General features: G+C 29.2%; 1 protein-coding gene and 1 long non-coding RNA gene across 8 annotated transcripts in view; one reads left to right on the top strand and one right to left on the bottom strand.

Annotated features, from left to right (window-relative positions):
* LOC106678941 (ATP-sensitive inward rectifier potassium channel 12) overlaps positions 1 to 24,264 on the bottom strand; it is a 388,098-nt gene that overhangs the window by 100,034 nt on the left and 263,800 nt on the right. For 6 of the 7 annotated variants that reach the window (XR_010845161.1, XR_010845160.1, XM_067053500.1 and 3 more), the window contains 4 exons: positions 9,171 to 9,285; positions 7,840 to 8,071; positions 3,061 to 3,335; positions 1,744 to 1,936 (listed from right to left, as the gene is read on the bottom strand). Coding sequence is in view for 5 of the 7 variants with exons in the window: in XM_067053500.1 (XP_066909601.1) it covers positions 1,744 to 1,936; positions 3,061 to 3,335; positions 7,840 to 8,071; positions 9,171 to 9,285 (815 nt within the window). In the remaining 2 variants the exon portion in view is untranslated. Of the gene's footprint in view, positions 1 to 1,743; positions 1,937 to 3,060; positions 3,336 to 7,839; positions 8,072 to 9,170; positions 9,286 to 11,972; positions 12,006 to 24,264 lie in introns of all 7 variants that reach the window. The other variant, XM_067053512.1, reaches the window with a different exon arrangement.
* LOC136797306 (uncharacterized) overlaps positions 1 to 24,264 on the top strand; it is a 103,361-nt gene that overhangs the window by 78,251 nt on the left and 846 nt on the right. The window lies entirely within an intron of this gene.

Raw genomic sequence — 24,264 nt, 5'->3', positions numbered from 1 at the left:
GGAGAGCATTCTTAAACACAAAATGTTTATATTAATCACTTTTTGAATTTCATACCTCTGATATTGATTAACTTTTCTTTTCAGCTATCTGATTCCCCATGAAAAACTCTACCAAATTCATATCAGTACTTTTAAAAATTTAATATTTATGAAAAGATATCTATAAAAAATACCCAACCCATATTTATGATCTCATAAAAGCTAAAAATTAAATTTCTAGAACTTGGTTTTTTTCATGGTTTTAGAAAAGAAAAGTTTTTCATAGTTCCCTAAGGAAATAATTTCCTACCGTTAGTTCACAGCAGGAAATGTCTGAGTACTCCCAAATTAATGGGTCTCCCATCTCCTCATGGAGCATAGGGATTACTGGGCAACGTTTGTCGCACCTGGCAAAAATTTTGACCCTTAATGCCCTACTTGTCATGTTCTAAGACCACCGTGCACATCATGCTCACTTGTATGGTTCACAAGGCACTGAGGGCTAACCTGATGAGGAAAAAAGGGCTCTAAATTCTGTTGGAGAGCTACATTCTTAAACTAATGATGAAGGAAAACTATCCATGGTCTTTGTGTGTGGGTGGAAAGAATTTGTTTGCCCCACTCACTTCTCCTTGGGCAGGAGACCAAAAAAAGGACCAGCGACGCCACTGAACAGAACAGATGAGAAAAGTGGCTGAGAAAGGAGCAAGTTGTGTACACAGTTATTGAAAAATAATGTTTATTGTTATTATTGTATCAGTAGGCAGTAATGCAGATATACATTGTTCTCACTGCTGCAAACATCCCTTTTGCCTAATATGCTGGGTAGGGCAAAATGTCCTACTATTAAAAATAACCTTACAACATAACACGACTAAAGGGCCAGAAGCTAATATTGTTATTAAGTGTACATGTAAAAAGCTAACAAATAAAAAAAAAAAAAACCTAAAAAGCTAAAAAATAGAAACCTATAAACACTATTGTTTTATGGGGAAATGTACATTACTGGCTGGATTTAAATTTCGATTGAATAAGTTTTTTTTTTCCTTTGCAATACTTCGGCCAGAAACTTGAAGTAGATGCTACTTTTTTTTTTTTTTTAAATGAAGGCAAAATCTAAAAAGGGGCAAAAATAAAATAAAAAATTTGGTATTTATTTTTAATAAACAAATGGTTCAAAACATTTGGTGATTAACTCTAAAATTTTTGAATAATGATGACCAAAATTCATGAATATCATGCAATGGAGATTAACATTTAAGATTTAATTTGAAAAAAGGATTATTTGATTGCAATAATATTTAAAAAAAATAATAGTTACATAAGTGATGTCATTTATTTCTTCTGTAATTTGAATAAATAGTATTATTTATAACAAAAGTCAAATTGATTTTTTTTTTGGAAATGATAAGCTAATAATTATTAATAAAAATACAAATATGATATGTTCTCACAAAAATAATTCAACTTTCTCATATTTAAACATGTATTAGGAGATTTAAATATTGTTTTTCTTTTTTTTATTACATATTCTACTAATATATATATACAATAATACAACCAAAAATATAAATAAAATATATAAGTATAGTATTGTTTTACCACTTTTCTGGTCTATGTGAAATACATTCAGTTTCAAAAATTATATATATAAAACAATTATCTCACGTATTTTGTAATAGCTAAAAATGTTTTGAAACTTATTGAAAAAGTCATAATTTCTTTGTCTATAAAAATAACCAAATATCAAATTTTATTTATTACCTTCAAGTATGACAACAATTTCGAACCTCTGCCTCATCATTTCAGCAGCAGAGAGTGTATAGAGTGGGCTATCTGGAGTGATTTTATGCACGATAGTTGTTGGCCAAATAAAGAAGATTTTATCTTCTTCGCCATCTCCCCCCACTTTGAGCTCATACTGGTAAAAAGGAAGTACCTCTCCTTCCTTCGTAACCTGGAGGCAGAAATTTATTTCTTTATTGTAACTTGTATCTAAAATAAAGCAGAATGTAAAGCTTAGCCATACTTCTATAAATTTCTCTCCCCTCTCTTCTCCCATGCTAATACAGGCTATTTTAAGGAAGGCAAAATACATGAAGTAAAAAAGATATATTTTTCAGATAGTCTGATAGATAAATATAATAAAATTAGATTTTAGTGCTACATTTTCAATATCAATATTTTATTTTTATAACCTCCTTATGTAAATAAACCTCCAGTTAATCTAGCAACAGCTTCCCTAATTAATAACAATATTTTTTCAAACCTCTTTATTTTTTATATGGTTACAGAATACATAATAATATAATGCAATACATTATACATATACGATTTACATTATACAATAAATACATTGTTTTTAATATGAATTTAGTCAAAACATAATATAAATGAGAATGTGTATTCAGCAACCTAATGTTGTATAAATTATTTGAACCCCAAAACGATAAATCTCTTAGAAAATTAAGGTGGTCACACACTACAGAACTGACAGAGCAATCCTCCAATAATAGAATAGGTCAGCGATTCCCAATTTTTTTCCACTACAACACTCTTTTTAGACTAAAAACATTTTGCGGGATTCATGTAGAGCAAAATTATATAAAAATGTTGCATTAATCTTATAGTTGAGTTTGTAGGCAAATAATAAAAAACAGTGCAGATTAAATGCTATTTTAATTTTAATTATTTTTTACCTAGGGTGCCATGTAATGCTAACAGATTTTTCACTTTGGTATATCTTGAAAAATATCTGTTTGTTTGAGAAAATATTTCTCTATATTCAAAATTAATGAAAAAAAAAATAATTTTCAGAAATTTTTTTAATTAAAAAAATAATTTTTAGAAATGTTTTAGGTATAATAAATTTATAATAATTTATCGTCCCTTTTCATTTTACAGTAAATATACTATGTGGTTTACTACATTCAAATTTATCTTTATTGACTCAACATGGACCAGTCACAATATTTGTTATTATTATTATTGGTGGTGGTAATAATGAGTATAAAATTTTAAAAAGTTATCTAAATAAGTGTATAAATAACAAAAAAATTAAGATATATCAAAATAAATTACCCTTTTACTGATGATTTGAGCTCGAACATGTGCTTCAATAATGTGACTTTTTCTCATGTCACCAACCCTGAACATGAGACACATTTGACCATCCCTTTGACAAATCACAGCATTCCTCGAAAACAGTAGGGTTTGAGTCCTCTTTTTCGGCCTGGACAGCTTGGCAAAAACTATTCCTACCATAAATGCCTGGATCATCACTCCTACAAGCGATTGTAAACACATGACGAAGATTGCTTCTGGACACTCTTCAGTTGTGTGTTTGGCACCATATCCTGCAAGCATAAGCAATTCATATTGAACTATGTTGACAATGTTTTCAAAATATTTTTTTATAATTACTCTATATTATTTCGTTCTCTCAGAATTTTGAAGTGTAAAATCTGCATACTGGAAGTTAAAAAATTTAGTTCTACTTAGTTAAAAAATTTCTAGTTGTTCTGTAATTATCAAACAGAACTGATTTTTGACCAAATTTTATTCCCATTTTCAAGGCTTAGAATTTCTGAACTTGTTTCTTGGATTTTTCAATATCAATTTGTTTGGTGAAATGAATATTGGAGTCATAATTACTTTTCTAGATGGTACAGTGATTGCAATTCCAAGACTTGGCGTATTTTCGCTATACTAACAATAATTTGTGTTTATCATAAAGGAGCATTAGAAAACACGTCTATACGCAGCCCAAGTTACTCAGAACTAAGTATTTACGAAAATGTATATGTCAGATAATTTGTTTGTAAATCTCTGATATTGAGATTTTTGAAGAATTAATGATTAATTACAGTACATATACTTATATCCCAATATATTTCATTCTCTCTTCAACTGCGTGTGTGTAAATAATATGGAATAATTATAAATCAATGATAGTATGTACTTTTAAATTTTATTATTAATTATATGATTAATTTTAATTAATAATTGTTGTGATTAAGTATGTAATGGTTTGTATGTGGTAGTCGATTTTCAAATAATATAGTTAAGATTATAAGGATAAGCTGTTTATAAGAACAAAAATGCTATAAGGATATTTCGCTAATAAAAATATATTTTGAACGACAACACTAATGTTCGGAATTTTCGCTTGTAGCTAACTCCACCAAAATGTAATCTCTTTATTTTCTGTCTTTACAGCCGTGCTCTAAAACAACGTTGGTATTCGAGTAAGCCTAGGTGATTTTTGTTTCTTACGACCAACGTAATTGTTTTTAAAGCCTTGTAAATGTACTGGAGTGACCTACCTTCTCCTTAATGATATCCTTTTCTCTGAGATCTACTTTCAACGGATTTTCTTATTAGCAAGTTATACTGTACATAAAAAGAATTGGCAGTAGCTGCCTAAATAAATATGTCCCATATGTAAATCTGCTTGTATTACGTTTAATTAAAAAGTTAATTTTCTAATCTAAAAAATAGAGAAAAGATGACTTTATTTATTTTAGGTTTTGTTGTAAATATTTATTTAACATCTAGTTTATTTTTCTTCTTTTAATTCATGATGAGTCTTCTTATAAAATAATTCATGATTAATAACAATCAGAGGTTATGAATAAATTTTATGTAAATATATACATGTTTAGAGCATGGAGTTGGCCATTTTTGAAATATTAATTACATTTAACGGATATCTTTAACAGCTTTAAAGAAAGTCCCATTTTCTATAAAATGACACAGATGAAATTTTTCATACATAGTATTTTTGGCATAATAGGTTGTTGATTGAGCTTAGTATTTTATTAATTTATTTTTTCTGGTTTGAATTGCGTTCCCATCTAACATATTTTGAGCAGGAGTATAGCTTGAAAATCACTTCATAGCAAGATACAACATGACAACTGATTGGTAAAGTTTATTTGAATAAAAAGGTGCTCGATGTTAAGAAAACAAAAAAAGCACGACTTTTATGGAAAGGGTAAAAAGTATAGTGAAAACTTTGTCCGTATATTTTTGTATATATAGTTGTAGTACACTTGCAATAAAAAAAACAACTAACATTTCATGGGTCTCATCAAGATATGCTATGAAAAAAACTTATTAATCCATAATCAAATTGTAGGGACTGAAGTTGGTAGAAAATAGAGCTCTAAATGCCCTTTGGCCTGTACAACCCTTAGGGCTCTAAATGGCCTGGGCAACGCGGGTAGTGCTAATTCCGCGTTTAAATTCAAATCAGTTCCAGTGCTGAGAAAAGCATTGGGTTTGCGCTGTCCAATTCAGAAATGTATATAGATCATTCTCAATGGAAGCGACAATTTAATGCTCCGAATGAAATACCAAAACATGAAATACTAAAATGCTAAAATAAAAACAAAAAATATTTAATTTAATACTAAAAAACAAATGGCACATATTCTAAATGTAATTTAACTAATTTACAAAACAAAATAATTAAAAAACCATTGACAAGCGAAATAACCCTTCCTAAGAGAAGGTATATTAGTGCATATCTCCTTAAATCTATTAGCGGATTGTTATTGATGTCTATAAAAAATAATGTTACTTGGTACAGAAGCAGGGTGCCTTTCACTAAACGCCACGGCTATTCGAAGGTATATTAAATTCCATATAATTTCAGATGTCACCAATTTGCGCGTTTAAGCAAAAAGGAAGTATATTTATATATTCAAAATATGAATTTCGTTCAAATGTGGAAGGCACATGACTACCATATTAAATGTGATTATTATATATAGACATCGTTAACAATCCGCTAATATCTTTAAGAAGATATGCCGTAACATCCCTCCTCTTAGAAGAAATAAGAGTATAAGATAGGATTATTTCGCTTATCCGTGTTTTTTTAAATTGTAAAATAGTTTAATTTCATTTCAAATAAGTACTATTTGTTTTTTAGTATATTGTTGAAAACTTAATTAAATAATGAGAAATATTTAAATAATAATAATCAAGAATTGATATGATTAATGATTTATACAAATCTCTTTTCTACTGAGAAATCAATTTTGACCCTTGACTGAGGTTACGTAATACTTCACGAACACGTTTTACAAAGGAGATGTAAACGTGACTCAACTCAACTTCTGGGCCCTTTGACTGGCTTGATGAACCGGGTAATCGAATAATACCAAACATTGAGGAAGGGTGTCACTTTATATTGAGTGGGTTGGTTCACTTATGATCTTTTCCAGCCAAGTCTTCCTTTTTACTGAAGGAAAAGGGCTGGATCACGTGTTGTCCTAATTTATTTAGTTCCTCGTATTATCGAAAACATTTTGTTAAACTTTTGGAATTATACCATGGAAAAGCAGTAAAAAAAATAAAAAAATATTTTACTGTAAATATCATTTAATCTTCCGTTTTTTTTGACAGGTAGGAAGATAGAGCATTCCATGCATTTTTTTTTTAACTTTATTAATTATTACCGAAGTAGAATAACACGAATATAATACAAATAATTTTTGTTTGTTTTAGTATTAACACCTTCAACTAATAAAAATACTAAAATTTTGAACAAAAAAGGACAAGAATTATTTCTAAACATATTTTTACTATCTATAAATTTAATCATCGTCGTTAAAAAAAAATCGTGAATCCATTGATCTCTAATTAATCTGTTTTCGTCCAAGAATGATTAGCCACACCCCTCCCACTCCCGAAAAAATGACTAACAAATATGAAAAACACAAACTTCTCTTCATCTAGAATGATTCTTCCTCAGCTATCAGAATTAGAGGAATTATAAAGTTCCAATTTCTTCACATAATGCATATGCTTTAGAAGTCCTGAGCTCAAACTAAATATTTCCAAAAATATAATTCTACCATTTCTGCCGTAATTTATTTCAGAGCCCTTGTTAAACTGCTGAAGTGTACGCGATAAAATTTAAGTGCTAATCAATGGAATGTGCATTCGTGAAAAAAAAACTAAGATCTTAAAACAGCACAATAATCACAATTCGTTCATGATTTTCCTGTTTTGTTTGTAATAATAATCTATAAATCAATTGTATCATATAAGTTAGAGTTGTTTCGGTTTTCTTCGTTCCAAGATGCTAAAAAGTAAATACATATAAACATTTACCTGAAACAATGAAATGAAAAAAAAATATTAAATTATATTTCCCACTTTTTAATAACAATTTCCCAATAAAAATTAACTTTTTTTGAAGAATAACTGTAAAGTGAAAACGCAATTTTATTATTTAAAGTCGCGAAAGTGTAAAATATAAATTGGGAAAATGTTACAACTCATGGTAGTCAAAACAAGAATAGTCGTATAGAAGGGAATATTAATTATCGGGTTTTATATTAAAAAAGAAGTACATTGAAAATAATAAAATTAACAATACGGCCTTACATAACTCCGCCTGCTAGCTCACTTGGTGTCTGGTGCCAGCACTAAGCCCGAATAAAGGGAGGAGGGTTGGTTTGGTGGGTTAAGTACCCACCATCCGTGAAAAAACGTTCAGAAAACAACGAACAGCCTCTGATTTTTGGTTAGTCACATAGGTTATCTAACATTGTAGTATTAATGAAAAGAGCCCAAATTAGATGAAAAGAGCATACGGAGAAAATGTCCGATCAAAGAATACCTACGAAGATGCTCTACTGGAAACCTAATGGCATAGAAAGAAGAAAAAGACCTGGATTAGATGGTTGGATAATGTGGAGAATTTGAGTTGGCTGGATTTTCGAAGGTGGAGGAAGAGAAAAATATTGAGGAGATTAGTTTGCTGTAGTGGAGGAGGCCCGGATGTTTGTAGGACCGTGAGGTAATAATAATAACATTAACAATAATAATAATATATGATTTTACCTATCGTATGTTGTGTCTCGACGCTGAAAAGGAAGCACCCAGTGAAGGAGGTTACATCGCGGACACAGGGTGTCCATGTCTCGTTCCTAGAGGTAGATGGCTCAAGGTCACCATGGGTAAAGAGGATGAGCCACCAGAGGATAGCGAAGCCAAGCCAGGACAAGAGGAAATTCATTGCGAACACTAGAAGTGTCCAACGCCACTGCGCATCCACGAGGGTTGTGAAGATGTCCTGAAAGATAAATGTATTTATTTAGGGCATTGCAATTCGATGAATCCTTACTTATTAGTCCAAAATGAATCACGTTATTCACTTCACCATTTTTATTTGTTTCTATATTTTGGAAGTTGATTCCTTCATGGATATAGAGATTACAACAGAGATGTTATTCTCAATCGGTTTTCAAATGACAGACATTTGTGGGTGTAAGGACCAATTTCAGTAATGCTTCTATTGACCATTTATTATATATTATTCACTAATGATTAAAAAGTATATGGATAACTGCATTCGACTGCAAGCATCTTTCTGTGACCTATAGCCCTCTATGGTATCTGTACGGTATCTCTCTCCTGGTTGAACTTATCTATGGTAATTAATTAATGCCTTATATTATAATCGTTTAAATAAATATTATAAAGTGAAATCGTGGCAGAATCAGCTATGATAAACATACTATCTGTACTAAATAAACTATTGTTTTTCCCTCATTCCCTTAAAGTTTTTTCCAATATATATCCGTTTACGGAATGCGTCGCATCAAATAATTTAAAACTATAAATGCACTATTATCGAAATACATTACAGATTTTTCATGGGCGTTATTTGTAATTATATATAACGCTTCTTTTTAATATAATGCTTCTTTCTTAAATGAAGCATTAATTATTAGGTATTAATATTTTATTTTAAATTAAAATTATTTGAAGATAACAGAGTATGAATTTTAATCATTATTATTATTATATATAAGAAGATGGCCAGGGTTGCAGTCAAAAAGAACAAAGAGTTTTAACTATTTAATGTCAGACATTTCGCCACACAGCAGGGCTGTCCTCTTATATTTAAGTTTCATCAGGGCTTCATCAGGACATCATCTTATATTTAAGCTTTACGGTCAACTATATATAAATACATATATTATTATTATAGTATTATAACAACTGATATGTGGCCTAAAATAGGTAATACCCTTACCTCTGAGTAAATTATCTATTCTTTTGAATAAAAGTGTATATCATCAAAAATATTTTTAGTTTTATGTAGTTGGTATCACCTTTTACTGTTGTATATTACTCGTAACTATGAATTTATCGATTTAAACACTTACTTGCAAATATCTCCGTCTCCTTTTTGCCACTTTTCCTTGGATAACGTTACAATCGCCATGTTTAAGTACAACTCTCCGCCTCTGTCTGCGAGAACTGAATCTTGTCTGTCTATATCTGCAACAAGAAAAAAAAGAAATTCACGTGAAAATAAATAACCTAAATTGAGGATATTGGAGTCAGATCTCATAATCTAAATTTTTTTATTAGAACTTAAACGTCTTTACTGAAAACATATACATACTGAAACAAGCAGACTTTTTGGGGCATTTCCAACATCTTCAGAATTAAAAAAAAAAGATCAAGTATTACCCTCAACATATCAAGTACATCATTATATGTTAAATATTGCAATAAAGATTAAAAGTATTTAGATAATATTAGCACAACTTTGTTGCATATATGTTGAGATATAAGCGAAAGGAAAATTCATGAATAATAATTTTCTTACTTTTTTCATTTTTGAAGATAAGTACCTCATGATAAGTTTAGCAATGTGTAAGTTTTTATTTATTTCTTATCTACCAAAATAGGTATCTAATAGAAAATGTCATTCTTTCCATTTTAAAAGTAGACTAAATTTCCAACAGTGTGAGAATAAAATGAGTTTCCTATCTTACACAGTTTCAGGAGTAGATAGAATTACCCAAATTTCAGTAATAACCTAAACTCGCTTTCATTAGTTTAAACTTTTGTATATGGTAATGTTTATTATTTATCCAAACGTTTAATCAGATATTGAGAAAATCGCAACAAGATTTTCTCTGGTGTGATAAAAAGTTTTCTGAAATTCGGTGCCCTCTTTTTCCAAAACTATTACAGATAGAAAATTCAATTTAGTTTTAATCTGTAAAGATAGAGAGGAAAATAATTTTTTGTTAGATGAGGGTTTTGAGCAGTAATGGATTACATGGATTGTTAAAAAAAACAACAACACAATTTTGAAGTATTTTCAAGATGGCGACTTGTCAAAAGATTACTAGATGTCATATTACAAACTAAGACAACCCAGTGACAGTATTACTAGAATATCTACCAAGATTTTTCTTAATATCTTACGAAAATATTCCTTCATCACAAGCAATGAGAGTTTCCCCATGGCTTAAATGTTGTTAAAATTGTATTTTTATATTTTCAGATATCATAACTATGCATATTTAAGACAATTTTTTTAATATCAATTTCAATCCAATTCAAAAAATAAAATGTGAATCTGTATTGTAGAAAAAGTGGTAAGCTGAAATGATAACATATTTTAAAGGAAACCGATGAGCATTTCAAATATTTTTTCATTAAACAACATTTTTAATGAGCAATTAATTATATATGTGAATGAAAAAAGCATAATATTATGGACAATTAGAACATTATTCTAATAAATATATGATCTTGTATTGATAATCCTAATTATCAATAATTAAATATCATCATAATTAAATGTTTAAGTAAATAAAAATAGAAAATTTTAAAGTATATTATTATCTTAATTTAATATTATTTTCTATTAATAGGGATAATTATCGAGGTATAAATAACACCTTTGAATCAGTTGTCAGTATTTTTTTTTAGGGCTGATATATTTTTTAAGTTCTTAGTTTTGGAATTAGTCAAGGACACGGTTTATATGTAAACAGACAATTAAAACATTTATTATATTTTAAACTGTTTTCTGTCACATAATTTGGTTTAGGTAATGTTGAAGTTAAATAACAATAGAGAAAATAAATTAAAAATCGTCAATTAATCTGCGATCAGGTCTAATAAAGAAATCACTGGAGAAAAGAGCAAGTGAAGGAATTCTAAAAATAGGCTGGTTTTTGAGTGAAGTGTTCTGTTCAGTTGTTGCTATGTCCATGTAGCTACTCAGTTTTTATAAATATATAAAGTTGTTAAAGAATGAAATGTGTAACTCTGGATTGACATAAACCTTGTTTGAGAAAATAACATTGGTTTGATTAAATTCACATTACTTTCAAGTAAACGGCAGTTTTGAAAATGTTGAAATATTAGAAAGGATGGTAAAAGTTCTATTTTTATTTCAAATATCGTGACCTTTATTTTAACTAATAATTTATTTGTTTAAAAAATATGGATTGCTACTAATGCTTAATATTAGTACAAAGTATATATTTACATCCATTTCTCTTTACGCTCGGAATACTTTCTGCAACTTCAGATATAAGAATCAAATTTAAATATTTTAAAATTATTAGTTTTATGTTCAGTTATCATATTTTTTTTTTTGTAAATAAAATATTTTGTTGAATTGAATGTATTTTTTTAAATTTTCATTACCACTTTTCACCTTATTTAATTGGAAGTAGAAATTGAAATTGAATTCCAATACCAAATTCAGGCATGTTTAGCTTTTAAGAGCTATAAAATGTGTAATAACGTAATTTTAGAAACATTTGTAAAAATATTTTTTATGATAATTCATAAAATTTATTGCAGTTTAATAGACCATATATAAATAAAGGTTACCATTGAAAAATAATAAGGTTCATGTGATTGGTGGAATTGAAATATCATCTCAATATTGATTTTAACTTATAAATTTTTGATATCTCAGATATAGACCATTTATTTATATTTATTATAATAGACGATTGAATGATATACCTAAAATATTTTTTTTCTCATAATAATTCACTTTCAATCTATCTATTATTTCCAATAATTCAAAAATCAATGTGGGTTTATTGACAATATTCTTATTTTTTAGCTTAACCAATATTTAAATGTACAATATTGATAAAACTATACATTCTAAAATTAAAATACTCCATAATTATGATAACAACCTTCTCAGAGCTTGAAACAGATGTATTGGAGGCCTGACTTCGTAAGTCATCAGAATACAGGAAATCACCGCACATAAAAATACAATATAAATCAGTACATGAAGAAATAAATTGGGCTGTTCAGTTCTCAGTAGCAATATTTCAGTGTTATTATAATTAAGAAAATTAAACTTCAAATAATGATGATTAATAAATTTTATAGGAATCAGGACTACCAAAATTTTCAATTGTTGACATTAACTCAACAAACTTGTTTTAATTCAGAAATATTAATGCTGCTCAAAATCTAATCTTTTAAGTAGAGTACACATGATGAATAAATACTTATACTTTTTATGTATGAAATATTTGATAATGGAAAGTATTGCAATCTTCCAAAATTTTAAATTGGGGTTTTTGCTTTAGAGTTTAGATGTTTTGAAATCCCCCGAGTCCAAAAAACAAAATGGTCTGTGGGTCTGGTCACTCTAGCTTAAAATCTATAAATCGCAGGAAACTAGAAATATATATTTATACTGTGGATATATGCGATATACACATATGGGCGTAACATAAACTTTTTCGATAAAATTGACTGACCATAAGTGCCCATAATATACAACAGATTTTTCCATTTTTTTTTTCTATTTTCTCGAAAACTACTCAAACGATTTTGATTCGATGGACTTCAATATCAGTAAGGTCTTATCCTTATTGTAGTTGTCTGAATGGGCTATTTAAATTTTCTTTTATTTTATTTAAATCAATCGTTATTGAATATATTAACCATTACATATTTATTTAAATCATTTAATTTTAAATTTATTTGAATTTTCTTACTTGAGAGGGAATTTATAAAAATCTTCTCCTAAAGTACCATTAATTTTATTTAATTGAAAACATAAGCAGTTATCATTATTACAAATGATAAACAATATATTAATTATTTGTTTCTTATTTCGATTGTTTATTATAATTTTAATTGACTGATAATTTTAACATCATACTTTCCAAAGTCGTCAATAGATTTTGATTTATATTAATATTTTCTCATTTACTATCATTATTTGTAAATAGAGTTACGAAGATATTGATGAAACGTAGAATATTTTGAGTACGGACAAAATACTACTACAAAAGTCTCTGTGGACTTTATTAGAACTCGCAAATTATTTATGAAAAATCAAACCTGAACTATTGATACTTAGAACTAAATCTATCTAAATATCCATAGCTATTTCACCTGATAAGTCAATTTTTCAGGATAAAATAAAAAATAAAATAAATTGATGAATATAATAAATGAACTAGTTTATAATAATTGAATAAAGTTTACCGATTGAAGAAGGTAAATTAAGTTCCTTTCATATATAAGGCGACGAGCAAGTTTTTTTAATTTCTTCTTCTAATAAGCTGGGGGTTTGAAAGGGGATAGATAACCTGAAATGGAATTTCGTATTGATCAAGAGAAAATATTATTTCTCGTATTATAGCTAAACTCAGTCCTGAGGAGAGTATAAATAATAGAACAATATCTGCTCTGTCTCATCTGATGAAAGTGTGAGCCAATCTGTGTTCACAGTTTTGTATTACACGTTTCTAGATCGACCGCCACGTCCGATCAATGTCTGAAAAAGACCAGACTGGTAGGCCATCAATTCCAATTTTTTAAAAAGGTTTGTCTCTCTCTCTCTCTTTTTTTTCTCTCAAAAAGTTGAAAGTTGAAATGCAATTTAAAAAGTTCCTGATCTACATTCTTCGAATTTAGTTCGTTTCAGACTTATAAGCTTTCCAAGAACTTAAAAAAAAAACTTGCTTATTGCCAAAATTGATGGAACTGAAATTAAATTGTGATTTACTTGGAATCAATTATACAGTATCTAAAAATAAGTCTTAAATTTCTTTTTTCTTTTTCAATGAAGAACCTTTTACCATTTTCCTCGAGATTTAATTTAAGAGGCAATGCAATCGACTTTCTGTTATTTACTTAATATGATGCAATGCTTGGTAAATCAAAACTGATAAATTGATGAACACGAAACAATAAAAGAAAGAAAAAGTGTCGTTGAACATGCTTCCATGGTAGTTTGGTCTTGAATAAAGTTTAAGAAGATGAAGATCTGTATTAATACATATATATTAAAACTTTAGTTTTAATATATCATTTGTAATTCTCATATTGTTTATTTGTTCTTCAATCTATTGGTAGATTATTTTACCAAGTTTTATTGCTTTATTATAACTTAAAATGCTCTTAGAACAAAATCTAAAATGTTAGTTACATATTTTCACATTTGAATTAAATTAAATTCATATCTATAACCTAGTTAAGTTTGGCAACAATATATTTTATAAAAGGGAAACAATTAATATTTAATTTAAAGTAAATGCCGAATGTCCATTAAATCGCTCTAATATTCTGAAACAGACGTTAAATCATACTTTAGTGATGGAAAAAAATAATACATGATGAAGAAGCATTTTTTCAGTCAACTATAACTCAAAGGTAGACTAAGCCAGCATAACGTTCCAGTATCACTGGTTCCAGCCTGCATACGACATGGCGCTGTTTAGTTAAAGTACGCTGTTTGAGTTCGTACTGTTACTTTGAATTCGACGTTTAGTAAAAAGCTTAACATACCTATACTGGGATCTCATAAATTGGCATCTATTTAAAATATTGAGGCCATATCGAATGACCGTGATGAATACGCAACTCGAGATGCTGGTTTAAACTCAACGTGCATCGGTTGGTTTTACATGACCACATGACAACAACTGTGGAAAACATTACTATGCCACTACATATGTCAAAGCATAGCTTCCAGAAAATTAAAGATGCAGACGTAATATCCATAATTACTGCAAGAATAATGTTTAAAAATAGCTTAAAATGGTTGATTCTTATACAATATAATATAAAAGTCCCTTTTTATTTGAACTTAAGACTAAAAAAGAATCCTTAATCACGTTTCCAGGAAGGATCGTTAAGTACGACCTCCCATCCCCTCAAATCAAGGGAACAGAAATAGGCACTAAATGAGCGGTCTTACTCTCCAGACACGTTTTGGACCACGTCTGTTATCTACTATGCTTTTAAAACTAGAATCATGTTTATATATTATATAACATGTATATATCTATATACCCTTTCTACATTAATATACACTTTTATGTATTATAGCATTTCTTATTTTTGGGTTTATTCCTAATTAAATTTGTCTACTAATTCCGGAACGTTGATAAAATCAACTTCACTACTATGGCCACACGCCTAATGATAGTATAACACTAAGTATATATATTTTTATTTTTTTCTGTTGGCTCTACAGATCATGTACCAAATCTTTGGCCACCTGGATCAGCCTTCTCCACGCCTGTCTTAGGCAACTTCTTTCAAGTTTGCAACTCTTTCGCATCTTTTTTGATTCTGTCTATAAATCTGGTTTTTGGTCACCCATGTGGTTTTTTGGCAACTATAGTGGCATTCATTGCTGTGTCTATCTTAATATCGTTGTATTTAAAACTGTATCATTTCGAAAACGACTTGCCATCCACGCAGACTGGGTCTTTAGGGTGGATTTTTCGACTTACTGTCATACACTTTGATTTATTTACTTGCAAGTCAATTTTTTCCTTATTAGGGTTTGCGAGTTTTCCAAGTCAACTTGGTTACTTCCGGGGACCACAATGTCGTATGCGTGGGCTAGGATTTTAGGTTAAATTCCAACATGCACCCCACCATTTTCACGTGATGTTTTTCTAATCACTTTTTTTTTAGGAATCGTAATATTTACTTTACATCAATCAATCATTTATTATTACATATAACATTATCCTGTTTCTTTCTTTTTTTATTTGAATAAAAAAGATTTAACTATTTCAAAACTGTTTTCACAGAGATGATTTTGAGTAAACTCAATTTAAGGCTTGACTGGTACATTTTACATCTAGAGCAGCCAATGACAAAAGTAAATGTACAAAATTTATACTTTAGATTGTGATAATATGTTAAGAATATTTCAGTTTCTCAGTATATTATGAATTATGTACTAATAATTACACAATTTGAGATCAAGTTGAATAAATAAGACGAAGCTCTACTTATCAAGAAATCGATAAGCACCAACCAGTAAACAACGCCATTACTGTTTACGAGTATCTGAGCTGAAGTAGGATCTTTACAACTAATAATTAAAATTTTAATTATACAATGTTTTCATTAAAATGCTTGATGCTTTTACAGTTTTGCCCGGTTAAAATGTTAAAACTTTTTGAGCAAACGCCTCAGCCATTTTCTTATTTATTATCATGAGACTCTAATGTATGCAAACATTTTTTAAAATTCTAATTTTACTGTAGGATTTGTTATATTTCAACATGGCAATGTATGTAACAACGAATGTAACAAATTATTTACGATTGGTTCAACCTTTTTTTTTAGAACTACAAAAGATCCAGTTAAAATATTATTAAATTTCACAAATGTCTTCAGGTTACTCATATGCCAAAAAATGTACTTAAAAAGGTAAATTCTAACTGATTTAGATTAGATTTTTTTATAAATTCATTTTAATTTTTTAAACTGACAAAATGCATGATTGTTTTATTATTATTTATTTCCAATTGATGATAAATTTAAATTATTCTTGAAATTATGTACGGGCGATCATGACGTTCTGATTCAACCTTCCTTAGACGCAGCTCTGTAAAATTTTCCTCTGCATCCATCACAGGTTACAAAAATCGTTGAACTGCATGGATATGAATTGTATTGTTTTATGTTGAAGTGTAAGAATTTCTTTATATACAACAAAATATCTTGTTTGAGACAGATTTGTAATGAGTCTTAACAAAAATATCCATATAGTCTCATACTTATTTATTATGTTGCAACTCCAACGTTTCAGCCATTCCGGCCATTCTCAAGGATCAATCGAACTAACAATTTTAATTACATTGCATTCATTATAAATTAATTTAAAAAAAATTCTGAAAACATGAATTTCCTATCTTATTCTCAATAATTTATTGTATATTTACTATGCCTTTGCCAATTTTATCACTAGTCAATAACCTATAAAACATTCTTAAATTAACGAAAAATTTGCAATAATAAATTAATTTTCATCATAATGTGCTAAATTACCTACTTTTATCACAGTTTTACTAATTATAATTGTTGATTTCACAAGGACTTGATCACTATAACAACCATATTTTGTATAACTTTCCTCAACATCTCAGGTTTTCGATACACTCATTATATTTTCAATTTTATTCTAATTTATTTATTAATATTTAAAACCCTACCAAATTAACAATAAATTATTTATATTACGAAAAAACAACACTATGATCACAAATTAATCTTGCTTAAAATTTCAGCATAATGCTGGTTCTAATTTATTTTATCTGATATAAAATGATTAGTGTAATTGATATTTTCCGGTATATAAATATCTTCCAACATTTACCTCTTGAAAGTATAATCTTCGATATGCAAAACCATTGTATTTTCAGAATCCGAATTATGCTTATTTTTTACATCAAGACTATGCTAATATATTCTTTCCCCCTATCAATGAACTTCATTAATATCAGATTTCAACTGAATACTGAGTCATATAGTCTATATTTTAACCCCTTTGCTACTGGTTTTCCTCTAAAATGGGGAAGGGATAGTGAGGACATGAGTCACAGTCCATCCAGTTAATTATTTTTGAGCCTGTATTTTGAGTTTCCCTCCATATTGTCTTAAAATTTCTTATACTTTATCAAATATTCTGGCTGAAAAAAAAAAAAAAAAAAAAAAAAAACTGATTAATTAAAAGGTCGATAAACCAGGTAAATTACATATTTACATACATAACTTTTTAGGTGTAGATACATAAAAATTTTACTTGTTTCCATACTTAAAGGCAGAGAAACGTATGACACGAAAATAGGTACTAATTATAAATTTTCTTCCCTCAACAATAATCTTAGAGATATGATGGAAATAATTAATGAAACGGAAAGATTCTGTGTCATTTTCCTAGGATTTTCTCACTCGGAAAAATCATAGTTCTTCAGGACTTAAAATGACATAAAGTTTTGCCTTAAAACTAAATTTCTCTAGAAGGATTTGTAGTGAGCTACTTCAACTTATATAAGCTAAATAAAAATTAAAAAACACCCTACAATTTATTAATAGTTTCATCCTTTAACTGAGATCTATATTTTTAAGTTGAATATTTCATTAACATCGAGGGAATGTGCGACCTAAAATGTCATTGAATTAAAAAATATTTGAATAGTAATTATTGTGGCTCTAATTCATAACGTTAATTCATTTAAAGCTAATGTATTCGAATGGTGGGAGGTTTTTTTTTTCAATATTGAAAGATATTAAAAAGTATCATAAAAAATATTAGTATGTAGTTTCGCCAGGTAAAAGCTCATATACGAACAGGAGACATGAATACATATTATTTCTCATGTTTTCAGCAATATTTTCTTTTTGATCCTACTACCTATTTATTACAGAATATTAAAAAAAAGTGTTTATTTTGTAGATTCAATGACCAAAAATTTCTTATTTTGTTTCTAAATTTGTAATTAAGTACTCCCATCGGCCTCTCTCCATTTTTCATATCCCCCTATTTTTAATAAAGTCTTTAAAGGACTCGTTTGGTACGTGAAACAATACAAACTCAAGCGCAACTCAGTATAATGAAGATTATTATTTCTGTTTCGTAATATTAATAATGACCCACGCTACATTAATAAACATATATATTAGCCGTGTGGGATTCTTGAAAAGAAAACTCCGAAACAATATTTGCTTTCCGCTCGGTTTATTATTTTTCATTATATTTTAAACGCTTCGTTAATTCACCGTTCCTTCCATTACAAAATCCATTACATATTTTTTAAGCGATAGATAAACCTCAGCGGTGATTAGGCGTTTTGAGGAAGTGTAATGTCATTCATTATAATTCATTTTGTTCCCTAAAATAATCCTATTTGTGCCCGGGGGAGAAAAATTGCTCACATATGACATGGGAACTTTTCTGTGCCAAAACGGACCCCTTTTTACATTGGCAACACTGACAGCTCTCAGACGCCAAAATACCAAGACTGCGCTCCCTTCTAAACAATACTAAGTGTTGTTTAAGGATATTTAAATAAATAGTTTTATACCCTGAGAGTTCCCAACATTCGCCTCAGTCTCTTGGCAGTAAATATAAACAGGCTCCTTTATTGGGTATAGGAGCTAAAATGGAAATAGGTGTCTAGACACACTTCCCTAGCAAGTGTTTGGGTTAGTGACACCACTTTGAGCCTATAAACAACTCTATTCAGAACAAATATTTAAATTTAATCCAAACAGAAAAAAGTAGGTGAGCCGACCTATTCCTTCTTTTCCTTTACTTTGCACACCGAAATGATGAGAATAGTATTCTTTTTTATTTTTTGCATTAATTCATTATATGAATGAATTAGTAAGTTGTTCTGATACGCTACACCAAAGCAGTTGAAATTAAAATCCTCGCTCGATTCAAAACAGATTTTTTATATTCTTTTTCGTACTAATTTTCCGAATGAGAATCTGTCCAGTTAACAGATTGACTAAATCCAATTTCAACGGTTTTCAGATAGATATTTTTTAATATTTCACGCAGCAAAATTTTAACTTTTTTTTTAAAAAGTATAGGAGAAATCATACTTTTTTATATAACTATGATATTAAATTTATATACACTTTATATTTTAATATTGATCATTATTCGAACACCTATTTAATACAGGCAACAGAAGTGTAAATTGTAAAGAAATGAAGAATATCAATCCATCAAATCTAGATGAAAAAACATTTGAATGGTTTTGTTTTCAAAAATTCTTTTTCCCCTAGAATTTACATGGGTTTCATAAAATACACTTACATATTACATAAATAATGGTCTAAAGATGATGTTATATTCTGAATTCTGTGAAATTTGAACAGAGGGTAGTATTTTTAGTTTTCAGTCCGATTTCACAAAAAAAATTTTAATTATTAAAATTAATATCTATAGTGAATTATCAAAAATAAGTGGTTTAGATTCCAAGTGGTATAAGTGACAATTTCGCTAATAATTTTTTTTTTTTATCTGGCCCAAAACTAAATTGACACTTCAATACTCAGTACAGCTCTATATTTAGTAATTAATAATTATATAATGATTATATTATCGGCCCAATATATTTATCATGAATAATAAAGGAGCTTAATGATAAAAAATAAAAATGGTAAAAAAATGTATTTTTTTTTTTAGACATTGTTTGAATTTATTACAAAAATTCCGACTGTAAAATTAAAAAAAACTATTACAGAATAAAGAAAGACTGTTTAGTAATTTAAATAATTTTACTAATAAAAGTAAAATGAAGAACTAATATTTTTTTTTTTTTTAATGATACAGAAAAACTTGCTCAGATGTTTATCAGAACAGTGGAAGAAATTAACTTGTAAATAAATAAAGATAAGAAGTAAATAATTAAAAATAAGAAGTAAATAATTATTATATTTAATCGCAACCAAAATATCAAAAATTATTATTGAATTCGGGTCCCATAAATTTTAAGAAATACAGAAAATAGATTTAAATACCTAGTTTTATTAAAACATTGGGACATTCAGTCTCTGCCAAACCTCCAAAATTACAGAATGGCCATGAAATTTACTTTTTTTTTACCGTTTTAATTATGTTGATTAGAAGAGTTTTATTTTCGGCACCATAAGTTCAAACAATTACTATTATATTTTCAGTCTCATGAGCTTTTAAGAAATGTTGGGCTTTCTTAGTTACAGTAAGTTACTGATGTATTTAAGATATAAATTTTCATTGAGAGTACAATATTTTAAAATTCCGTTCAGGCATTTCCGAAATAACTTTATATGGTTAAAAATAATTTTTAATTTAATTGCATTTTAATCAATGATCTGGTTCTATTTCAGACGGACTGTGAGGGTTTAAACAACAATAAATATAATAATAGAATTTTATATTTCTAATTTTGAACATTCCTTGTGATCAGAGGGAAAATAAATATATTTCCAACAGTTATTGATTTGAATATTATTTTAAAATGAATTTATTTAAAATAAGGTAAAATAATTAACATCAACCCGTGCAAAGCAGAGCTTACATTTATTTTTTTTATAAATTAATATTTATTTCAATGATCTTGTCATTTAATTAATATGAATTTTTTGAAAAGTAGGGAGGCCCTTTAGTTCTTTTGTTGTTCAACACATTAACAAAGACGAAAATACAAAGTAATTTTTCTAAAAATAATAAATTGCTTGGTGGTGCATAAATACTTTTTTACCGTGAGTACATACAATTTTTAGGGAGTTTTTAATATTTTGAACTAAAATCCAAAATTGTCACTTCCTGTTACATTGGCCCTTTCGATTCCAGTTACACACCTCTAAAATGTCAGAACAGAAAAACAGTATGACACTTAGCCATATCTTTCAAGAATGCCCATAGTTCACCTCACACCTCCATAGTTTTGGATTAAAACTAATTTAATTACTATCCAATATAATTAATTGGATTATGCATATTTTAACTACTTTTTTATGAATTAATTTTTTTTTAAATGGTCTAAACTTCCAATCTATAACAAAAGACTGATCTACATGACTATTATAAGGCCTATGTGAACATACGGAGTTGAGCTTTGGGGTCCAAAATCCTTAGAATAATCCTTAGTGCTCCTTAATTTGTCCCAAATCAAGTAATCCATCGGGACCTCAATGTTCCATATTTGGCCGACTAGGCCAGAGCCAGATACTAATCTTTCCATGATAAACTTCTCAACCACCCAATGCCACTTGTTTCTAGCCTGATTCCCTAATAATCCTCCTAGGCGTCTGAAAAGAAGATGGCCTCGAGATCTTTACCTCTAGAAATGCTATTGGAGTTCTATCAACGGGTGGATTCTCCACATGTTTGTATCATGTCATTTTAACACTAAAAGCAAATTTAATTGTTGATTATATTTATATACAGTTGTAAATAACAATAACTAAATTATTAAATAAAAACTTTTTTTTATTTTTTCTAATACACCAAAAATGACTCAATATGCAATTATAGTATAAGCCGTAAATAAGTAAGATCACACTGTCTTTGGTTAATATATTGTGTAACCTTACAATTATTTTATTCTAAGGACTTTTAGTAGTTTGAAATGAAATGAAAAATAGTTTATTATTCTGGGACTAGGTCCCTTTAGACCAATTACAAAGGCAATTTTGATTTTATAATAATATTTATTGGTCATAAAACAGTGTGGCCAAAGTTAATTAAAACTTATATACAAAGAGAAAAAAATAGATTAATAAAAAAAAACTAACTGACTGAATAAAAACAAAACAAGTTCATTACAAAATATCTGTACTATTATAATAATGGGTGAAGCAATAGGTAGTGAAATATAGGGGATTTAAACGAGGAAAGGGGTGGTATATGACGTATGTTAGAGGGTATGGAGTTCCAGAGATATGCAGCTCGGGTAAAAAACAATTTATCAAACGCAGCAGTTCGGTGATGTGGAGGTTAGATGCCAGATAAACGGGACCTGGCAGTACGAGATTGGATAGAGAATTTGAATTGTATGTTTTCTAGGATATAGGTCGGGCGTTGAGTACTAATTGCTTGGAATAAAATGGAAGCTAGGAAATACTGGCATCGGAAGGATGGCCAGAGCCACTTCAGCTTGGCATAATACTGGCTTATGTGCGTATCTCTGTTGAACCCGAAAATAAATCCCACTGCGCAGTTCATAAGACGTTTAAGTTTAGATTCGAGATTACCCGAGAGTCCACCATATAACAGGGAGCCATAGGTAAAGTGGGGGAAAACAAGAGAGGAAAGTAAGAGTTGACGGTTTTTAAGTGGAAGGAGATAACGGATTATATTAAGTTGCTTTAAGGTAGCTATGGTTCGACGGAAAATTTGGGCAATGTGTGGTTTCCAGGATAAAGCTTGATCAAAAATGATACCAAGATTTTTTACTTACGTATGGCCTACCATCTCCTATTATATGTTACATCTCCTAAGATAGAAGTATTGTTTAGAAAAAGGTTGGAGGGTGAAATAGATTAAAGGAGAGAGAGAGTCTTTTCAGCATTTAAAGTAAGTTTATTGTCTGTTGCCCAAGTGATTATACTATTTATGTATTTTTGTAGTTTTAGAATGGCATTTGAGGGGTCATGAGGATAGAAGGAAAGGTAGATTTGTAAGTCGTCTGCGTATAGCTATAGCTAATAGCTGCGTATAGATAATACTGAGAATACTTGATGGCAAGTGGAAGATAATTGATAAAGATGGAGAAAACCGTAAGGGATAGAGAGAAACTCTGAGGCACGTCTTTAGAAAGAGGTAGGGGGCTAGAGGGAGGATTATTAGGAATAACAACATGCTGCGAACGACTGGTAAGGAAGGATTGAAATCATTGAAGAGCACTAAATGATAAAGAGATGCTGTGAAGTATAGAAATGAGGATATTGTGATCGAAGGAATCAAAGACTTTGGAAAAATCGGGGAGTATAAGGAAGGTTAGTTTTTGCTGTTCTATGGCTGTGTGAAGGTCTTGAGAGATTTTAATAACAGCAGAGTGAGTGTAATAGCCTGGGCGGAAACCAGACTGAAAATTGTTCAAAAGTTTATTTTACTCAAGAAATTGGGAAAGTTGGGATTGAACTATACGCTCTATAGATTTGGATAAGTTTGATAATAGGAAAATAGGGCGGTAATCATTAGTGGTTTCTGGACTTGAGGTTTCATTGAATGGATGGACAAGTGCTGTTTTCTCCGCAGAAGGCAAGTGGTACATTGCAGGAAGAAGTAATGTGATAGAGGATAGGAAGAATAGATGTTAAAGAGGCTTTAATCAACTTAACTGATATATTATCGGGTCTATAGTCATTGGTGATCTTCTGGGAGAAGAAGAAGGGGTTGGAATTAAATATGTAATGACTAATCGCCGGTGGTGGAACGAGTGTGGAAGAGGAGTAGACAAAATGAGAGTTGTGGTCATTGGCGGAAATAGAGGGAGATTGAGTTTTAAAAGGTTTGCCCGAGGACAGTTTGGACAGTTCTTTGGAATTAGAAGTGCTTGACAGAGTTTGATAGAAATAAAGAGATTTTACACGCCGTATTAAATAAATCAAATTGGTGAGTTTGTATAGTCATGAAGTAAAACTATCTTATCAAAAATGTTTTATAATATACATTATATGATAATCGACGAGTTTCATCTTAATTTACAATAA

Source organism: Halyomorpha halys, unplaced genomic scaffold, assembly GCF_000696795.3.
Source record: "Halyomorpha halys isolate HHAL.00 unplaced genomic scaffold, Hhal_1.1 Scaffold169.1, whole genome shotgun sequence".
NCBI lineage: Eukaryota > Metazoa > Arthropoda > Insecta > Hemiptera > Pentatomidae > Halyomorpha > Halyomorpha halys.
This window is presented reverse-complemented; position numbering and strand designations above follow the sequence as displayed.